The 17755-nt window shown below is 36.9% G+C and overlaps 4 protein-coding genes across 5 annotated transcripts; all 4 read right to left on the bottom strand.

Moving 5' to 3' along the window:
* Nucleotides 1-1098: 1098 nt before the first annotated feature.
* Nucleotides 1099-2930, bottom strand: fam89b (family with sequence similarity 89 member B). The gene is made up of 2 exons (XM_079449499.1): nucleotides 2212-2930; nucleotides 1099-1940 (listed from the first exon to the last, which is right to left on the bottom strand). The coding sequence occupies exons 1-2, from the start codon at nucleotides 2479-2481 to the stop codon at nucleotides 1674-1676; spliced, it is 537 nt and encodes a 178-aa protein (XP_079305625.1). The 5' UTR covers nucleotides 2482-2930; the 3' UTR covers nucleotides 1099-1673.
* Nucleotides 2931-3121: 191 nt separating this feature from the next.
* Nucleotides 3122-5691, bottom strand: znrd2 (zinc ribbon domain containing 2). Of its 2 annotated transcripts, none has more exons than XM_079449274.1 (4): nucleotides 5581-5691; nucleotides 5072-5223; nucleotides 4540-4624; nucleotides 3122-4434 (listed from the first exon to the last, which is right to left on the bottom strand). In XM_079449274.1, exons 1-4 carry the CDS (start codon nucleotides 5594-5596, stop codon nucleotides 3989-3991), a joined length of 699 nt encoding a protein of 232 aa, XP_079305400.1. In that variant the 5' UTR covers nucleotides 5597-5691; the 3' UTR covers nucleotides 3122-3988. The 2 variants fall into 2 exon arrangements, with proteins under 2 accessions (XP_079305400.1, XP_079305401.1); XM_079449275.1 differs by having other exon boundaries at nucleotides 3437-4434; nucleotides 5423-5654.
* Nucleotides 5692-6582: 891 nt separating this feature from the next.
* Nucleotides 6583-8902, bottom strand: LOC306889169 (solute carrier family 35 member F4; the record flags this gene model as incomplete). Its single annotated transcript, XM_079447895.1, has 7 exons — nucleotides 6583-6824; nucleotides 6910-6999; nucleotides 7093-7285; nucleotides 7402-7527; nucleotides 7656-7872; nucleotides 8396-8723; nucleotides 8827-8902. The coding sequence occupies 7 exons, from the start codon at nucleotides 8900-8902 to the stop codon at nucleotides 6583-6585; spliced, it is 1272 nt and encodes a 423-aa protein (XP_079304021.1).
* Nucleotides 8903-9833: 931 nt separating this feature from the next.
* Nucleotides 9834-15505, bottom strand: arr3a (arrestin 3a, retinal (X-arrestin)). Its single transcript, XM_079447907.1, has 16 exons — nucleotides 15369-15505; nucleotides 14279-14303; nucleotides 13552-13582; nucleotides 13373-13433; nucleotides 13188-13232; nucleotides 12822-13015; nucleotides 12582-12641; nucleotides 12425-12501; nucleotides 12174-12309; nucleotides 11990-12074; nucleotides 11703-11775; nucleotides 11466-11603; nucleotides 11193-11276; nucleotides 10988-11011; nucleotides 10862-10911; nucleotides 9834-10732 (listed from the first exon to the last, which is right to left on the bottom strand). Exons 2-16 carry the CDS (start codon nucleotides 14287-14289, stop codon nucleotides 10728-10730), a joined length of 1074 nt encoding a protein of 357 aa, XP_079304033.1. The 5' UTR covers nucleotides 14290-14303; nucleotides 15369-15505; the 3' UTR covers nucleotides 9834-10727.
* Nucleotides 15506-17755: the final 2250 nt, after the last annotated feature.

Raw genomic sequence — 17755 nt, 5'->3', positions numbered from 1 at the left:
TTAAACTCAGAGACCGCTTAGCCTGAATAGAATAATTAATAATGAATAATTGTTTGCTCTTTCTTTGAAAACAAGCGGCTGCAGACATTGGGTATTCAACTCACTGAAAACAGGAAATCTGAGTTCAGATGTTGTGGTTCGCTCACCTGCTCAGCGGTAACCAAAATAAATGTCTGACACATTTATGACCGACTTGTTCTAAACCGAGTATTTTGTAAAGCAAACAGAGATATGGCCCTCAAAATCAATAATCATCCGAAGATTAGTAAAACATAGTTGACATGAAAATCTATAAACAAATGGTTACGTTTATTTTGGAATTGAAATCATACGGCATCACTTTTCAAAGACATGCACTTACTGTGTTACATTATTTCTATTATAAGGCTATGGAAATTCTTGGGTAATGTCTGTCCTTTGTCTCAGTCGGTTGCCTCCTCTGTGCGAAATAACTATTGCCTAATAAGCACATGAGTAGCTGGAATGATTTGTTTATGCGTGTGGCATAATGGGAGAGCTTTTCTCTTCCACTGTAAGATCAGAGTCTCGATCCAAACAGTCAACCTAAAGGTTTTATACAAATGGAGTGGCATGTGTCGACTCATTTACAGAGAATATGACAACGTCCTGTTGACCTAAATAGTTTTAAGTAGATGAAAAGAGTCAGTCAGTGATCTGATCAAAACCATAAAGTAAAAGTTTGCTATTTGAGCTAAGGGCTCAAATCAATATCTATTTACAGATTTCACGAAGGGGAATGAGTGCCATCTATTGGTTGATCTGCCCTTTACAACTGTTTCCTATGACCCAGTTGTTTAAAAATGTTAAAAACATTTAGCCAAATTCTGTGTGTTACTTTGGACTATAGACCAATTTGAAAGATGTAAACACTGGTCCAAAGGCACTTACGGTTTATTTTTTAAATCCGAAATACATAATTACATCTTAAATGTATTCATTTAACATTTTGATTCGGTTATCGCTCTGTTGGTTGTATTTTGTTCTACGTTTGTGTAGTGTTATAAAACTGAAACAAGAAGTTATTCTGGACCAGTGAGTTGGATGGAGTTGGATCAGTGTTTTTACGTCACCCGAAGTGGTCTATATAGAAACTTTCTTTATTTTTAATATTGTATTCAAACACAAAACACAAAACATGGAGACTTTTATACTATGTAGTAACTACGATGTTGAACTTAATAATAAAAGACAGAGGTGGTGGTAAAACAAGTTTTATAATAAAATTATCTTAAATACAGATGGTGATAAAAAAAAACTTTGTGATGGTGAATATTTGATACACGATACATCTATACATAATAGTGAATTTGTGACCACCAAAATATATGCCCAAGTTTAGTGATAGTCCATGTGTACTTCTTATTCCATATGTAGAAAAAACACCCAAGTGTGCAATGCTTCCGGCCATAACATCCTTTTCCTGCCAGTCCTTATCCTGTTTTTCTGACTTCACACGCAATGAAAATTCAATTTCCATGTTGCCATGGAGCAAACCTACAATCGCCATTGTACTAATACCCTACAAAAATAAAATCCTTCTTATACGGTTATAGGACCCCCTTGCAAACAATGGGGCTACGATGGCCCCAGTTTATACAGATGAGGATAATGGGTGATCCGTAACTAAAGACAGCACAAAGTGAATAGTTCATTTAAATAGGGATGTGGAAAGAGTCCTTGATCCACTGGTCCCGAGAGTTCCGAGTTGGCTGAGGAAGTGATAGCAGCGTTACCCCACTCACCCCTTCATTTTCATCCTCCTCCTCCTCTTCATCTTCAGAATAGCCGTTTTCAGTGTTGAAGGAGCTCTCACATAAAGAGGAGGAGATGTCCTGGAAAGCTCCTTTGTATTCTTGTATAGACTCGTATAAAGACCACAATTGGCACAGTAAGGACATGTCTAACTGCCTCAGTCCCACCTACAGAAGACAAAATTAAACATGACATATTTTATACACAGTATGTCACAAGTTAAAACAGTTATGAGTGTAAGTCATGATGAGTACTAGCATTTTAATTACACAGAGGAGGACGAAGCGTAATCCAAAACGCTAGGGTAAACAAACACTTGTCTATTAGGCGTTACTAAATAAATAAAACAATGAAGGTCATATTTAGGACATATACTAATACAGTGAACATAAACTGAACTATTATGGCATTGTCCCATCCTGGTGGTCTGACACTCACCATCTCTTTGCGCAACACAGCCAGCGCTGCGTCAAGGTTTGCGGGTTTACTGCGGCCGAGAGCGTCGCTCACTCTGGACTTGCTGATGTCCGCCTGGATGCGCGTCCTCTTGCTGTACACCTTCTCGATGTCTCTCCAGGATCCCCCGCTTGAGTTCAAAATGCCACTCAATCCTTTGGGTAACGGTGGCAACCCGTCGATGGCACAAACGCTTCCAGCCGGACAGTCCGGTGAACTTGACTGAAACCCGTTCATCTCCGATTTCAACATTTTCCTTGTAAACTAGATATATTTTACTCCCTTTAACACCCTTCTAGGCTCAATGCTATTTCAGAAGATTCAACTAAAAAGAATAAAAAACTATTTTGCTATAGAGAAGATGATAAAACGGTGTCCAATTCTGCAGTTGTCAGGTCCGAAAACTTATTTCCGGTCTAATTCCATGCGTTACTAAACTACTGGCTTAAACGTAATTACTAGTACAACCTCGTTACTGTGTAGCAATGGATAGTCCACTAGGTTTATTAATCTCTCTGCCATTTCAAGACTTTAAATTACCGACCTCCTGTTTTCATTTCTTCGTAAAGTAGCGTATGAATCTGTATAACCATATTAAAAATAATCCAAATAATCCATGCAGTGAAATATACGAGATACAGGCCGGACAGGAGATGAAGGCGTCCCGCTTTGTTTTCGTTTAACGTTCTCTTTTGTCTTGTACAGCTAAACCTCGCCCACTTTATTTATCCGCCCAGTGCGCCGTTTGGCCACAGCGAGGCGCTATTTCTTACGTGCACTGCAGTGTCAGCACACTAATAAATAACAACGCTTTCCTTACCGTTCTGAAAATCCATAAACGTATCTATAAAGTCTTCCGCAGAGACTTCACTACAGTTTGTGTTAAAAAAGACCCAGAAAATACCAAATTCTCCCTGCGTTTAGATCTTGGGCTCTCGAAAAGGATGTGTTAAATAATACACCTGTACTTGGAGCATAATGGGAGAGCTGGTTTGTTGTGTTATGTTGATGTGTTATGCTTAAGTAGACAGAGGTGTCAAATTGTTAAAGATTCTGCTTCCAACAGTTCTTAAAAGCATTTATGACCCAGTCTGTGAAAACCCAGAAATTTTGTTGTGATTTAACGTTTTCTACATAAAATCTTTTATCTCAAGATTACATTTTAGGACTTTACCCTGTATTTTACATACTGGGTCACATTTGTTTCTACAGCAGATCATTCTAACAATGGATCCGTGAGGGTCCGTAAGAACTAACATTTCTTTATAAATTCTTAAATTCACTGCTATTGTCTTGCAAAATCTTTCCTAAGAAAGCAGTCAACGCACACATACTAATTCCATACAAAATGGCCTATAAAACAGAAATATGTTTAGAGTTAGCCTACAACTGTTAAAACTGCTACAGCTTTGGAGGTTTTGCATGACAACAGTCATTTAGGAGATGTTGGAACTTTTATAAGTTGTCAACTTCACAAAAATGACAGTTTTTAAAAGTTGAAAACCCAGAAACCACCGGAGGTGAATGCTGTGTAACATAGCACCAAACAAGACAAGAAAATAGAAACCAGCCATCGCAGCTCAAGCAATGTATTTAAACACATCACACAGACACATACTCAGCTGCTTTGGAACAAGGACAGACACGACGTACAAACAACCCTCCTTGGAGTATGTAACTCTATATATTAGTGCTGTTTGTGTTTCGTTGCTAATTTGTGTGCGTGTGCTGTTCCAGCCCTGTCTGTAATTCAGTCTTATTAGAGCTGCAGTTCTTTCAGGCTGCGCAGAGATTCAGCACAACCTCTGATCAGATTGCAGAGCTGAATACTGGCCTCCACCGACACGGAGTGCTGAAGCTCCTGTGTGGCCCATCTGAGTTTGTGTAGCACTGCCTCTTCTGCGCTTGATAAGGCTGGATGGTGGAGCAGGGTGTTGCTGGGGCCTGGAGGAAGCACAGGCTGAAGAGGTGGGTTTGATGGAGCCAGAAAAGTTGGGTTGACGGGGGGGACAACAAGAGGAGCGGGCTGTACGGTAAGGGCTGGACCTCTCAGTCCAGATGCTGCACCTTCGCAGTGCTCCGGCCTGGGCTGGCCCGTGATGGAGAGAGGGGGGTCACTGGATGAGGTTCCGTTTGATTCAGGGGGAGGCTGAGTGGCAAGCTGCCGTTCTCGTACTTGTGTCAGTGCTGCTTGGGCATTTAAAGCTGCAAGAGAAATCGACCAAGTCAACAAAGATACACAATACAGTTGGATTAATTAAGCATTTACAATTTAATTAGAAGTCTGAAATCTTAAAACTGTTAACATACCTGGATTGTCTTTGTCAATATCCGAGTCCAGCTCTTGACAAGCAACACAGTAATTCTTCTTCTGCTTATCCTGCAGCAGAATTGTCTGCATATACAAGAATGAAAAAATACATGCATCCAAATTATCTTCACTGACCAAAAACGTATTAAATTGATTTTAAAAATAATAATGAGTAAAGTTAAGGAAATCTGCACACCGTTCATTCATTTATAAAATAAATCAAGATGACAAAGACCTTTACAGATCAAGACATTACGGTTTAATTTGGTAAAAGGAATGTATTAATACCTAAAAACAAGAAAATAATATTCATACCTAAATTCATATGATATTAATATAAGCAACAAAATAAATTTAAATCATTGTTAATGTAAAGAAGGAGAATAACATCTTTTTTATTTTATGTTTGTGATTGTTTCTACCTTTTAAACCCTTTAATTAAACTCTACCTTTAAGGCTGTTGCAACTATTTCCTTTTATAAAATCCCCATTTTATGATGCGAGTAAATAAAACCCCCGTCTGGATCTCACCCCACACAGCTCACAACAATCTCCCAGCATCTTGTATCCTTTCAGCAGGTAGTCTCCCATCAGCTTGCTGATCTTGTCCTGACGTTCCCGCCGGGCCTGAATCACCTTCATCTCCGCCTCGGACGGAGGCTCCCATTCAAAGTCCTCATCATCTGCATTCATCAAAGTACATACACAATGCCTCACATGCCTGGATCTTACGCTGTATTATAAATCATAGATTACCATTAAAGCTGCGGTTATGTATTATCGACCTTGAAGACACGTGTTTAATGTCAGTAACAGTATTCCTTACCAAACCCTAAAAATATAATGACAGAAACGCACGCGCACACACACTGAAGCGCTAACCTGCTAGCTTTAATGTTACACTTGCGGCACTGCTGCGGCACTGCTGTGTCACTGTATGAGCACGACCGAGGTAACTATCGTTATGAAGATATCAGAGAGTCGTTTAACGGAAAAGCAACAGTTAAATAGGCTAAAATGTTATTTTATTCTCATTTTACCTGCGTTTAGGGCCATGCTTTGCTCCTCAGCCGCCTCAAAACACAGATAACGTTTCCTCCTCGAAACTTCGCGTGAAGTCCTGTGAAAACTGACTGGCGCCCTCTAGCGAGGTGAATGTCGTAAATGCACTTTAGTTTTAAACATGGTGTCCCAACGCATTTCTGTTGTGTTTTAGGTGGGTCCATATTAAAAGCATAAGTAAAGGTTATGATATTAGTTGAGAATTTATCATTTCTTATGAGAATAAAAAGAGTAAGGCCTACTTCTCTGATGCTCTTTCTATTAATACATTTTTAATCATCCTGTGATAAAACGGATTACCAGGTTTGGGCAAACGTTTGGTAATGCTCTTCGGAAGCATTTCAGTTCTGTTATGAATGACATGTCAGTATGTTAATGGAAAACAACCATAGAGAAGTTTAGTGAGCACAGATTTTTGGTTTTATTGTGGTGCATACTATAACAGTTTAACGCTGAAATTTGTAGTTTAACTGTGGTAATACAATCTGCCAAAAGAAAACAAAAACATGGTTATTGTATGCCATAATAAAAATACAGTAGGCCCTTTAAAAGGTACTTTTATGTAAAACATTTTATTTTATTGCATTTCACATCATTTGAATGAACATTCGGTTATAGGTTGATTTATGACTTTAAATTATTTTAGATAGAGGCCATCTATTTTAGTTTTTTGTCCTTGCTACATTTACATTTACATTTAGTCATTTAGCAGACGCTTTTATCCAAAGCGACTTACAGATGAGGAAACATTGGAAAGGTCTATATATATATATATATATATATATATATATATACATATATATATATATATATATATATATATATTTGAAGAATTTGATTAAAAAATGGGATTATCTAATTTTGGAACCAAACTCTTCATATATTTATATTTATATATATATATATATCCTCATTGGAGGCTGAGCCCACCTAATATTGAAAACCTAGAATCGCCCCTGCTCAATCATACTATTACACAGCTAGCTGACTGTCCCTACAGCCGGTTTTGCTCGTGCAGTCCCAACAGGGTCTACCGCAGTTTCTTCTCCAACTATACTGTCCTCGTGCCAATTTCCATGCCACAGTGAGCTGAGCCAGCGCTGTGTGCTGTCATCCCAGTTCTCTGGAAGCTGCAGCATGAGAAAGCCTGCTGAGATGATAACTGCTGCAGCCACACGTACACGGCTGATCTGCAGTGCTGCGGTCACTAATGTATCTACAGCTAATGAGAGAGAGAAGTGAACGTAATTATTAATAGATCTAACAAAAAATATGTGTGAGGCTTCAGAAAGTCTATTGGAGATCACCTGCACTTGCTGGAATGGTCAAGAGAATTCCGAGTGAAATTAAACTGGGGTACGTAATTATTCCTCCCAAATTCACCAGCATATTGAAAACTTAACAGGGGACAAAAACAATTGCAAAACTTAAAAGGTTAAAACATACAATCATGTACAATGGTGAACAACAACAACAAGCAAGTACATTACCAAGCAGTAGAGATGCCATAACACACAGTTTATCCCAGGGAATGTAATGAGAGGAAGGCCAATATTCCACATGTGTAAGATAAAGCAACACGCACACCCAGGAATGAAGGACAAAGCTGCAAAGACCCACGCAGGAGAACAGGACGCTGGCAGGACCTGGCTGGACATCTCCTACACGATTTCTAAAAAGCACCTGAGATGAAGAAAAAAAATTACATATGTCCCAATTGTTCAACCATAGTTGTAACACATACAAGTTCCATTAACCACAGTTCATGCATATGAAACTCACACTGGAAATGTTCTGACCTTGAAGAAGGCAGAAGTCGATGCTGAGCCAACACCTAGTGCGACTCCTGTGATTGAGTCGCTATGGAAACCATCTGCATAAGCCATCATAACAATGCCAGTGATGGACAAAATGACAGCTACAATCTGAAATGAAGAAGAAGATTGAAAGGATGAAATAGATTGTTATGAGATTCAAGTTGGTAAACAAAAAGCTTATTAATAACAAATAAAATAAAAAACTCCAAGTTTTTCTATAATTTTTTATTTCTTACCCTGACACCCATGAAGCGATCCTTGAGTCCAATCCATGAAAGGAGGAAAACGAAAGCCTGACCGCAACAGAGAACGGCACTTATGTCCACTTTTGATATGTGGCAAAGTGCCAGCAATGACAGATAACCAGATAAACTCCATAGCATGGAGAATGGAGCTGCCCCTTTAAGAACAGTCCTTACAGTCAACTCTTCACCCAGAAACCTGCTACACTTTCTGAATATACATACATATACATATACAAAAAGAAACACACACACAAACATGAAGCAGTAAACTAATAATATAAATATCTGTTCGTATTTAGATAAACACATATCTTGTATTCTTTAAGATGAACACACAGCTTAAGTGCTTAATAAATAGAAAGTCTAAACCCCATTCGTAAAATGAGAGCGTGAACAGTGTAAAGGCTGTGTTATTGTAATTTGCAGGGATAATGTGCCATCTGCGATTTGTATAGTTTCATTAATGAAAAGTGGTCTTCACTTTATTTCTACTAGAAGTTAGGAGGATTAGGGTTTGAAGCAGCTTGCACTAAAAAGCTTTCAGAATACTAAGATAAAACAGAAAGATATACTGTACATGTTAATTTAGATCAGCTTCACCAACGCTTGCTTCTGCTTTTAAAGCTAATTAATACTGCATAAAAGTAATACACATATCAAAATGATATAAATGTAATGAAAAATATACATTTGTTCAATCTATTCTTATATTCTTGACTGGATGTGCTAACCTAAACTCTGTGGTAGGCCATTCTTTTTGTCTCTTCACGAGAAGTTGACACAGATAGTAGAATGGAAAAAACACAATATTCCAGATGCTACAGAACCAGATGATAAAGAATGGGGTAGGATGTCTTATGAGAGCTTCTTTAGCATTATGAGTTCCCCAGGCCCAGGAAACTGCCACGCAAGCTCCTAAAACAATTCCACACGTAATCCTCCATGCAGCTCGAAATGAACACCGAGCACAGATGCGTTTAGATCTTTGTTCTGTATCAGAATCATCAGAGACAACATTTTGCACAAGGCTATTTTCACTCTGAGGCTCCTTTTCAGTTACTAAAAGTAAAAAATACAAAAGATTAGTTAAAGAAACAGTCGCCACTGGTACCAAGAATTTTCTTTGTTGATATAAAAACACAAATGAAAACAATGAAAATACCTGATGTAGTGGGCAGTTGAAGTGTGATGGGGACGGGTCCGCAGGCAGGAGATATTCTGGCTGACAGTTTGTTCATTGTTTGCTTTGCGATAGCAAACCCATATCCTTTTGGTCAGGGGTTTGAGCTCCTCTCTATTGGCTTGTGCCTTCATACTGGTTATATGCTTTAGGTAAACACATGCTCAGTCATCCTGCAGATTACTGGAGAAAGTGCAGATTCATTTGTGATTAAAAAGATGATCTTCAATAAGCCTGACTTTCAAATGCTGTTACATTAGTGCTGTTGATGGATGTTTGTTACTAAATAAAAATTGGGTAACACTTTAGGTTGTATTTGTTTACATTAGTATATGCATAACTAAACTCACAATGAGCCATATATTTTTTTTTGCATTTATTAATCTTTGATAATGTTAATGTCAATTGTTCATATTAGATCATGGTGCATTAACCAATGTTAACAGTTACAACCTTTTATTTTTATAAATGTATTAGTAAATGCTAAAATAAGACGAATTAAGATTACGATTCACAAATTATGTAAAACTATTGTTCATTGTTAGTTCATGTTAAATAATGTTAGCAAATGCAATTTACAGTATATTGCATTTTTTTATTGTTTTTATTAAGTATGAAGCCTTCCATTTAGATTTTATTTATCATTCCATTCCACTCCATTTAGTTTTGAGTGTGGTCTGTGGTTTCATTTAGGAAAAGCAGGTTTCTTCAAGTGTATCAAAGTGGGATGGGTTTCAACTATAGATTACATGTGGGTGCAGTTTTTAGGAAGACAATAAAAATAGGATTATAAGGATTAACCTTCAAGAGCTGGTTAAAAATCAAGGCCATCATCTGTGAACTATTCTGAACTAGTCTTTTTTTCTGGGTACTGCATTGGAGTCTCAGAAGCCCGTCATGTTGTAATGGAAAGCTAAATGAATTGGGTTTATATAATCAGTTTCTGAACTAGTTGAGTACACAGATCAATACAGTTGGTTTATTTTATTCGTGTCATTTTTATGCATTTGGCAGATGCTTTTATCCAAAGCGACATACATTGCATTAAACTATACGTTTATTTCTAAGTATGTGCAATCCCTGTGATCGAACCCATGACCTTGGCATTGTTTGCGCCATGCTCTAACCAATGAGCTACAGGAAAGCATATCAGAATTACTGTAGTATATTTGTAGTACACAGGAATATATTTGTATTCCTGTGAATTTTTATGCTCTGAGATAAAACTATACCCACACACCTATATTTGTAAAAATCGTCAAACACCAGACGTTTCTCTTTTGTTTTACTCTTCTGTTTTGAACAAATACAGTGTTATGGTCAGGACCATGGACAGCTGCAAGTTCAGAATTCTCTATATTTGCTCATTTAGGGCAAGCAATGTAAACAAAATGTCAAATAATTTTTGAGAGGTATTTTATTTGGTTCATGACTCAAGAGTCAAACATTTATGACAAAACAAACATCACATGAATTTAAATGTTCTGGTTTCTAAGTAAACGCAACCATACATAATAAAGTGATCAACCTCCATTGTGAAAGGCATCACTTACACATTTATTGACCTATAGGTTAATTTATGGATCAGATAGCGACCCCTGGGAAGCACTCTCACAAAGAAGAGGAATGTTATTCCTGGACTGAGTACCTCAAGGCTACCATTCACACACACGTCTTCATATTACTTTTAAAACTGTGTTACGGTGTTACCATCAGTATCACCTAGATAGTTTGCTAGGTGATACTAATGTGTTTCTCCTCCATTCTCCTCCAAATTTTCCAATAGACTTTCTTTGCTTCTCAAAGCCATGCAGCCTTTCCTTCTGCTGTCTCTCTGTGAAAGTGCTAAGAGGAAGATCAGTCCTGTGGAGTCTTAATTATGTTCACTCTGTAATACGCGAGAGAGAAAGGATGTGAGAAAGTGGCAGAATGGATGCAACCCAATAAGGAACTTTGGATTATCATCATTGTTCTTAAAACTGATATTCAACAATGACTGTAATGATGGTTTATTTACCTGTGGGTTTGGGGTGCATCAGGGTCACAGGGAGCTCTACTGTGACATCACTGAAAGAGAAAAGAACAGGTTTGATCAAAGCCAGTTTATTATAATTTTTTAGATTAGTTGTTATTTTTGATTTACCTTGCTGTCAGACCTCCCAGCAAACTATGAAAAATAAATGTATATGGGATCAATATTTAAAAGTGTGAATTTGTATTATGGGTACATACAATTATAAAATCAAAGTGTAACATGATCATGTTGCTTTATTTAAAAAACAACAATAGAAAATTAAAAATGACATATTACTAAATTGCTATTCCAACAACCAGTTAAGTGTCCTCACCCGCCACCTGACACCATGAGGTTAACTTTGATCTTGTAGGACACAAGGATTCCCAGCATCTCCTTGTCGATTCCTGCTCTTATACTGAGGAGGAGAGGTTAAACACATCACACAAGGTGATTTTTTTGTTAAATTTGTGTTATTTTTGCTTTTATTTAAAAAACAAAATGTAGCTAAAGATTGTAAAAATAAAGAAAATGTATTTATACAAAAACAACATGTTCTGGAAAGCAATTTTATTGTATCGAATGTTGTATAGAAATAAAGACTTACATGGTGGTGGAGGCCAAATTTGTGTCCTCATCCTTAAGCCTGCCGTCCAGCGCCAGGCCACGTTTCTCCTTATTGCTTGCCAGCAGAGGAGTTATTGAGAGGTTTTTTTCAAAATTTGCATTGCCTTCGATGGTTTCTCTATAAGAAAGTGTTTAAATAGTATAGTTTAGAGACACGAGTGCCAATATGCTAACAGTTTAGCATGCATGCTAATGACCAGATGAAAAGAACACTTACGAAAACTCTTCACACAGCACATTCTTGGTATATTTGTCGGCTGAATAGAGAACGACATCTGTGGTTTGGTCAACTATGAGAATAATGAACACAGCGTCAGTTAAACGATGTACTTCATACTTGTAACATATTCCAGTAGGCCCTATACAGGCATCCAGTATTACTAAAGTGGGGTTTGAAGATTGCTAAAATATTATATACCTTTAGTTGAACATTTTGAGAGACAACTAGAACTTACAAAATCTAAAAAAATTGGAGGTTGTTTGCAGCTGCATCTTTAATCTCACCTGTAATCTTGATTTTCTTCACAACTTTGTTGGTCTCGTTCTTGACCTTAATTTTGATAGGGATGGGATCACCATGGTAGTAGATCTGTTATCAAAGAGAAAAAGACATGTGACTTTCATTACTTGGAGTTGGTAAATACAGACAATCAGGCTGAAAAAATACATTTGGTTTAAGGTTACGTACATCCTTTTCTAGGGCGGCCTCCAGGAGGACAGGTTTATCAGACATCATAAAGCTCTTGCAGAGTTCAGCCTTCTGTCCAGATCCTGTGTTATCAGGAGCAAACTGGATCTTACGAATGATAAGGCGGCAAGTGTCTCTGTAAAGGGAGAAGAAAAATGCATTTGTCAAAACTGTTGTAAAATCTAAAAAAGACTAAAAAGGAAGAGGAAAGACCACACAAAAGTAAACATCACAATCTATAATGCACCTACTTCTTGTCAATTTTCTCGTCAGGGTCATCAGCTGAATTGGCCAGGTAAGCCTTGACCTCAAAGTCCACACCGCAAGCCTGCAAGAACAGAGGACCTTGAGCTACATTCAGTGCATTTCAATATAAAGACAATATGCCATTGTCTCATTTAATCTGACCTTTCCTTTGTCATCTGGACTGGGTTGAAGGGTAACAGAGCAGGGAAGGTTCGTGGGAATCTGAAACAAATAAAAGACACCTGTGTATTTTACATACCTGTAAATAAAATATTTTATACAATGCAACAGCATAATATTAAGTTCATGTGGGTCAATGCATTTAGAAGCCCAGCATAAAATAGTATTTGGTCGAATCATGATCTCTAACAGGAATCATTTACCCACTGTCTAGTGACTTACATTAAATGTAAAGGCATGACCCTGTTCCCCAGCTTTCTTTAGAAGAGTATTGTGCATCTCTGTCAAGGCGGGCTTGTGGCCTGCATCAGGATACAACTGTATGTGCTGAATCCAGATGTCTTTTCTGAAGGAAAGTCCAATCACGTCCAGATCATCACGACCATAACGGAATGCGCAGGCCAGCTGAATCCAGACTACGAATACAAGTTTTTCAAGAGCCCGAAATTACAAGAGTTGTACAACCATTGTTTGAATTTAGGTTCACTAGTGTGCAAATAGTATCTAACACTATATTTATACCCTAGCATCATAATATCTTCAACTGACTTACAGTCTATAGATTGTTTACACTAAAAGTGACAATACCTTTTCTATCCCCAAGGTCTGCAGGGTCAATTTTCAGTACTCCTTCTATATTAACATAGACAACACAGAACATTTCAGTTAAATATACTGTATATGTATATACCATATGTCAAAGATGTATTTAAGTTATATATTATGGATAATAGAGTTAGTTTTGTCTCTAATAGATGCTGACAGTTGCTCACCAACAGCGTCAACAGATTCAACATGATCAACATAGTCTCTCTTCCCCAGGTAGAGAGTGAGCTGTGGGGAAAGAAGAAACACAAAGAGTGCTTTAAACACTTGTATTTCCATACAACGTTAAATGGGAATTAAAGCAAGCATGAAAAGAAGGAGTTTAAGTTCCAGAGCTTGGTAATACCTGGCCATTTCCACTGGTCTTTTTGAAAACCCTAGAAAAAAGACATCAAGAGACAGTAAGAGATATTGTAGAGGGCAAATGATAAACACTAAAGTTTTCCCTGTTTTACTTCTATTCTTTTGGTTCCATTTTTTTAGTTTAAGTACTTGCTATATTGTATAAGTATTAGTATAAGGACTTGCTATAAGAGTGAGTAAGAGTCATTTGTTTTATTTGGTCTATCTTTAGTATTACCTCTTTGGGCATCTCTACCTCAGGCAACCTGACTTCACAGCTTTCGTCGCATTGACAAAGCTTAGTATTTAAAGACATTTTAAAGCCAAGCCCTGGACTACTCTGTGCTTTTAATACAGGCTCTATGAATGGAGACAGCTTGTGTTTACTCCAATAGGGATGCCTCGTAATTGATTGTGACTGCCGGCTTATGACACGTTCAAGCTGGTGTCCCATGAATGTTCTCTCTCCTAAACTTCTACAGAATATCCTCTCTGTATGGTATTGTAAGACACACATGGGCTTGTAAGGTAATCATTTTTGATGTTTTAAATTCTGTTCTGCCTATACAATGTTTTTACTTAAGCCAAATATTTGTGCAACAAATAATACATCAATGAATATCCAAAACTTGGCACAAAATAACAAAAGGTATGATGCAACAAGCTATAATAACCAGGTTACTTTCTTGTAAAAAGCATAAGAGAAAAATGAAAAGACAAAAAACACTTACTTGTCCGACATCGTGGGGTGTTTCTCTAAAAAATAAATGAAACAGAAAGGTGAATTTAGTATAAATCAACGAAAACACACCTATCTGATGGTCAGTGGTGATTTATCACTGAGTGTGTGTGTGCTGTGTTCATGTAGGTGTATATCTACCGTGTCCACTATTTAGTGCCCCTCACTATGTGTGAATGTGATGTGTGTATTATGTGTGAATGTAATGATAATCTCATCCAATAAGATTAAAGCATCATTCGAATTTGGCAGTGAGATAAACCTTTACGGTGTTGCTCAATCCAGTGGATTTAAATGCTTTGCAATGAATTTAACTGAATATGCAAACCTATTCGGTTTTTAAGATTATTCTGTATACAACTCTGTTTGGGAGAAACATGTTTTGGATGATACTGAAAAACAAGGTGAAGTTGCTGAACGCTTATATTTCACAAAGAGACAATTTAGAAAAACTGCTAAAGTCTTTTAAACTCTTTGTACACATAGGAAAAACATATCACATTTAATACATCTATTTGCAGCCTTTCAAATTTACAGTATTAATCTAGATTAGTGCTTGTGTCAAATGAAAACCCTTTAAACTGAATGTGCAGCACAAGGTTCTTAATCCCACTGCGGTTGATCTCTTTCCAATATCAACTAATGGCTAAAATACACTACAAGACTTTTGCTCAGATTTTGCCTACATTTTCAGTCTGGATTTGTTGCAGAAAGTCTGTGCCAGTCTGCAGATTTGATCAGTAAGTGTGTTTCGATCTGAGACTTTTAAAAACTGTTCTGATTTTCAACGTCTTGTAGATTATTCCAGCCATTACTTAATTGAATAGATCTTCACAGCAAAGACAATGTAAATGCAATAAACGTCTGTTGCTCACATAAGGTAAATAAAAATCTATAAATTCTTGTTGCCTGTTGATAACCCAAACAATAAGAACATGTAATCAATAAAGACTACACAGGTGTAGGTGATGTTGATCTGTGTTTTGTAATACACTACAATAGTGTCCTGTAGTCCTCAGTAAAATATTAAAACATTTCATTATTTTTCTGTTACTGGATCTGTGCTCTACTGAATGCCTTACCTGTTCACTGAAGATGCTTTAATCTCCTGATCCTCTAGCCCGTCTGCTGTTGTCAGGGAATGAAAATGACACGTAAAGGCGCCATGTTTTATACTCAGACCTTTGCCCCATCCCCTAGCATTTGCTCTGTTTTTATCACCATCGTCTTTCTGTCAATCCAATTATAAACACTTTACCTGCTATTTAGGGCTACGACATGGTTATAAATAAAAATGGGGAATTATACCAGAGACTGGATATACTGTATAGGGCGATTCAATGGTTTAGTCTGAAATGTTTCCCTTTTCATATATGAGAATGAAAATATTTTAATGAGATATGAAGGGGGCTTATATTTATATTCATAATAGAGTGTGATCAGTTTATATTTCTCCCATTGAAACTCATATAAATTCATGATTCATGGTCTTAATTGACTGCAGTACATATCTGAAAATGTATTAGTATTTGGTCTCAAATGTATTATTATCTGTACTATAGACTGTATTATTGTATCATAAAATAATTTGCATTAAAGAAAAGTACACTTTCATAGTAATGTGTGTGAAAGGGCAATTTGGCATTACACAAACCAATGCCATATCCCTTAATTCCTATTCAAAAAGGACACACAATGCTTGTGAGGTGAGGAACACCCTCTATCATAAATACTGCCTGAATTACACAAGGGTTGATGTGTCAAATGTCAGGACTTCTGTAAAGCATTTAAACAACCATTAACAAGATTTGGCAGGTAAAATATAGTGGAATTCCTGAACAGGCAATCACCCTGTACCTAAAAAAAGTATCAATCTATTTTTAAAGATTGTGGAATATCAGTTATATATATATTTGCTCTATTTACGATGAATGAGATTATAAAATAACATTTTATTAAGGCTAAAAGTTTGACTAAGGTATCAATTTCTTTGAACTAATGCAGATAGGTAACAACAAGGCTTAATCAACTATTATGCCGATGCAGTGACACTTTTGTCATGACTGAAGTCAAACAAATAGAAATAGGTGATAACTCTCTGCACCAGATGGCCAAAAGACTTGAAAACGCAGTGACCCCTGGCCACCTCTTAACACGCTCCCTATTTAAAGGGTCCTTGTGTTAAATCTTGGTAATTTCATTGCTTTTAAATTCAGAATAATTTTAAGTATAAACTTTATAGTATTTTCTAAACATTTTAATAGATATCATATTTGATATAGCATCAAATCAATAAATTAACAAACAAACAAAATCTTAAATCAAATTTATTTACGAAGATGGCCCTTCTGTTTGGTCCTATCTGATCTGATGACATGTTGTTTCTGTAAAAGGTTCCACCAATCCTAGGAATCAAGCAATCAGATGGCGCATGTCTCACCATGGCCTAAGAACATCTGTTGGGAGTAATCGACTTATTGCTAAGCATCCTCTTAAATAGCTGCAGTAAAGTCAAAACATGAACAAGTTAAGGGTGTATGTTTATTTTTATATAATCATAAAAGCTGAACAAATGACACAAAATTATGATTAGTCAATTTTTATTTAACGTTTTATATCCAGCCACTTAAAAGGAATTTTACAGGATAAAACATTAAGGTCCTTATAGTTAAAGGTTTAAGATTTAGGATTTAATCCAAAAACAATTAAAGACGAGCTCAGGGGTTTATCTATGATTAAAGAGAGGGAGTGGGCAGACTTCCAACAAAGTGTCAAATGTGCAGATTTATGACAGAATTATCTATGTAAATAATTTAAGATGCCAAGATACAAAAATACAAACAAAAATACAAATGTTTGGATTGCTTCTGGAATATTACTGCACATCATAAAGACCTTTCATGAACTCTCAAATTCCTGAAATGGGCACCTGGAATTATGCTTGAACTAAACAGAATGCTTTTGAACGATTATTTGCTACACCATGCATTTGGCAGACACTTTTATCCAAAGCGTTTTTGCATGCAGTCAGGTCATACATTATATTCTGTCTCTAAATCCTTAAAGAATTTAATGTATGACCTCCCAGTGCTACCCAGAAACACACTTGCAAAGAATAAATTCACAAAATTACCCCATATCTCCCATGAAAGACACAACACCCAGGAGGCAATAGCATCAGCATTGCCCTCCAGTTCTCAAAAACACAACTTCCATATAGCAACAATTTATGTCTGGTGATGAATGTTCAGTTTTTGGTCCTGTTTACCCAACAGACTGGCACAGATTGTAACAGAGTTTAATCTCTCTTAATCTGTCTACAGTCCCACTTTGTCTATAATGGGATTGCATCTACTGAGCACAGGCTATGGATTCCCACTTCATTAGAAAGTGCCGGCAGTACTCTGGGACAAAACCAATGTCACTCAAATGAAGTAAAGATCCCTGAACTCTGACCTGCCCTTTAGTA

Source organism: Barbatula barbatula, assembly GCF_947034865.1.
Source record: "Barbatula barbatula genome assembly, chromosome: 24".
NCBI lineage: Eukaryota > Metazoa > Chordata > Actinopteri > Cypriniformes > Nemacheilidae > Barbatula > Barbatula barbatula.
The sequence above is the reverse complement of the archived record's forward strand: the minus strand, read 5'-3'. Positions and strand labels throughout refer to the sequence as shown.

Bases quoted from the DNA above. Each gene is read 5' to 3' on its own strand.
- arr3a (XM_079447907.1), bottom strand. The intron at 13,233-13,372 runs GTGAGCAACTGT...ATGTTAATATAG, and splicing joins TGAATCTGTTGACGCTGTTG to AAGGAGTACTGAAAATTGAC. The intron at 11,012-11,192 runs GTGAGGACACTT...TATTTTTCATAG, and splicing joins CTCATGGTGTCAGGTGGCGG to TTTGCTGGGAGGTCTGACAG.
- fam89b (XM_079449499.1), bottom strand. From the start codon at position 2,481: ATGTTGAAATCGGAGATGAACGGGTTTCAGTCAAGTTCACCGGACTGT. The intron at 1,941-2,211 runs GTGAGTGTCAGA...TGTCTTCTGTAG, and splicing joins CTGTGTTGCGCAAAGAGATG to GTGGGACTGAGGCAGTTAGA.
- znrd2 (XM_079449274.1), bottom strand. The intron at 4,625-5,071 runs GTGAGATCCAGA...TTGTATATGCAG, and splicing joins ATTGTTGTGAGCTGTGTGGG to ACAATTCTGCTGCAGGATAA. The intron at 4,435-4,539 runs GTATGTTAACAG...TTTCTCTTGCAG, and splicing joins TATTGACAAAGACAATCCAG to CTTTAAATGCCCAAGCAGCA.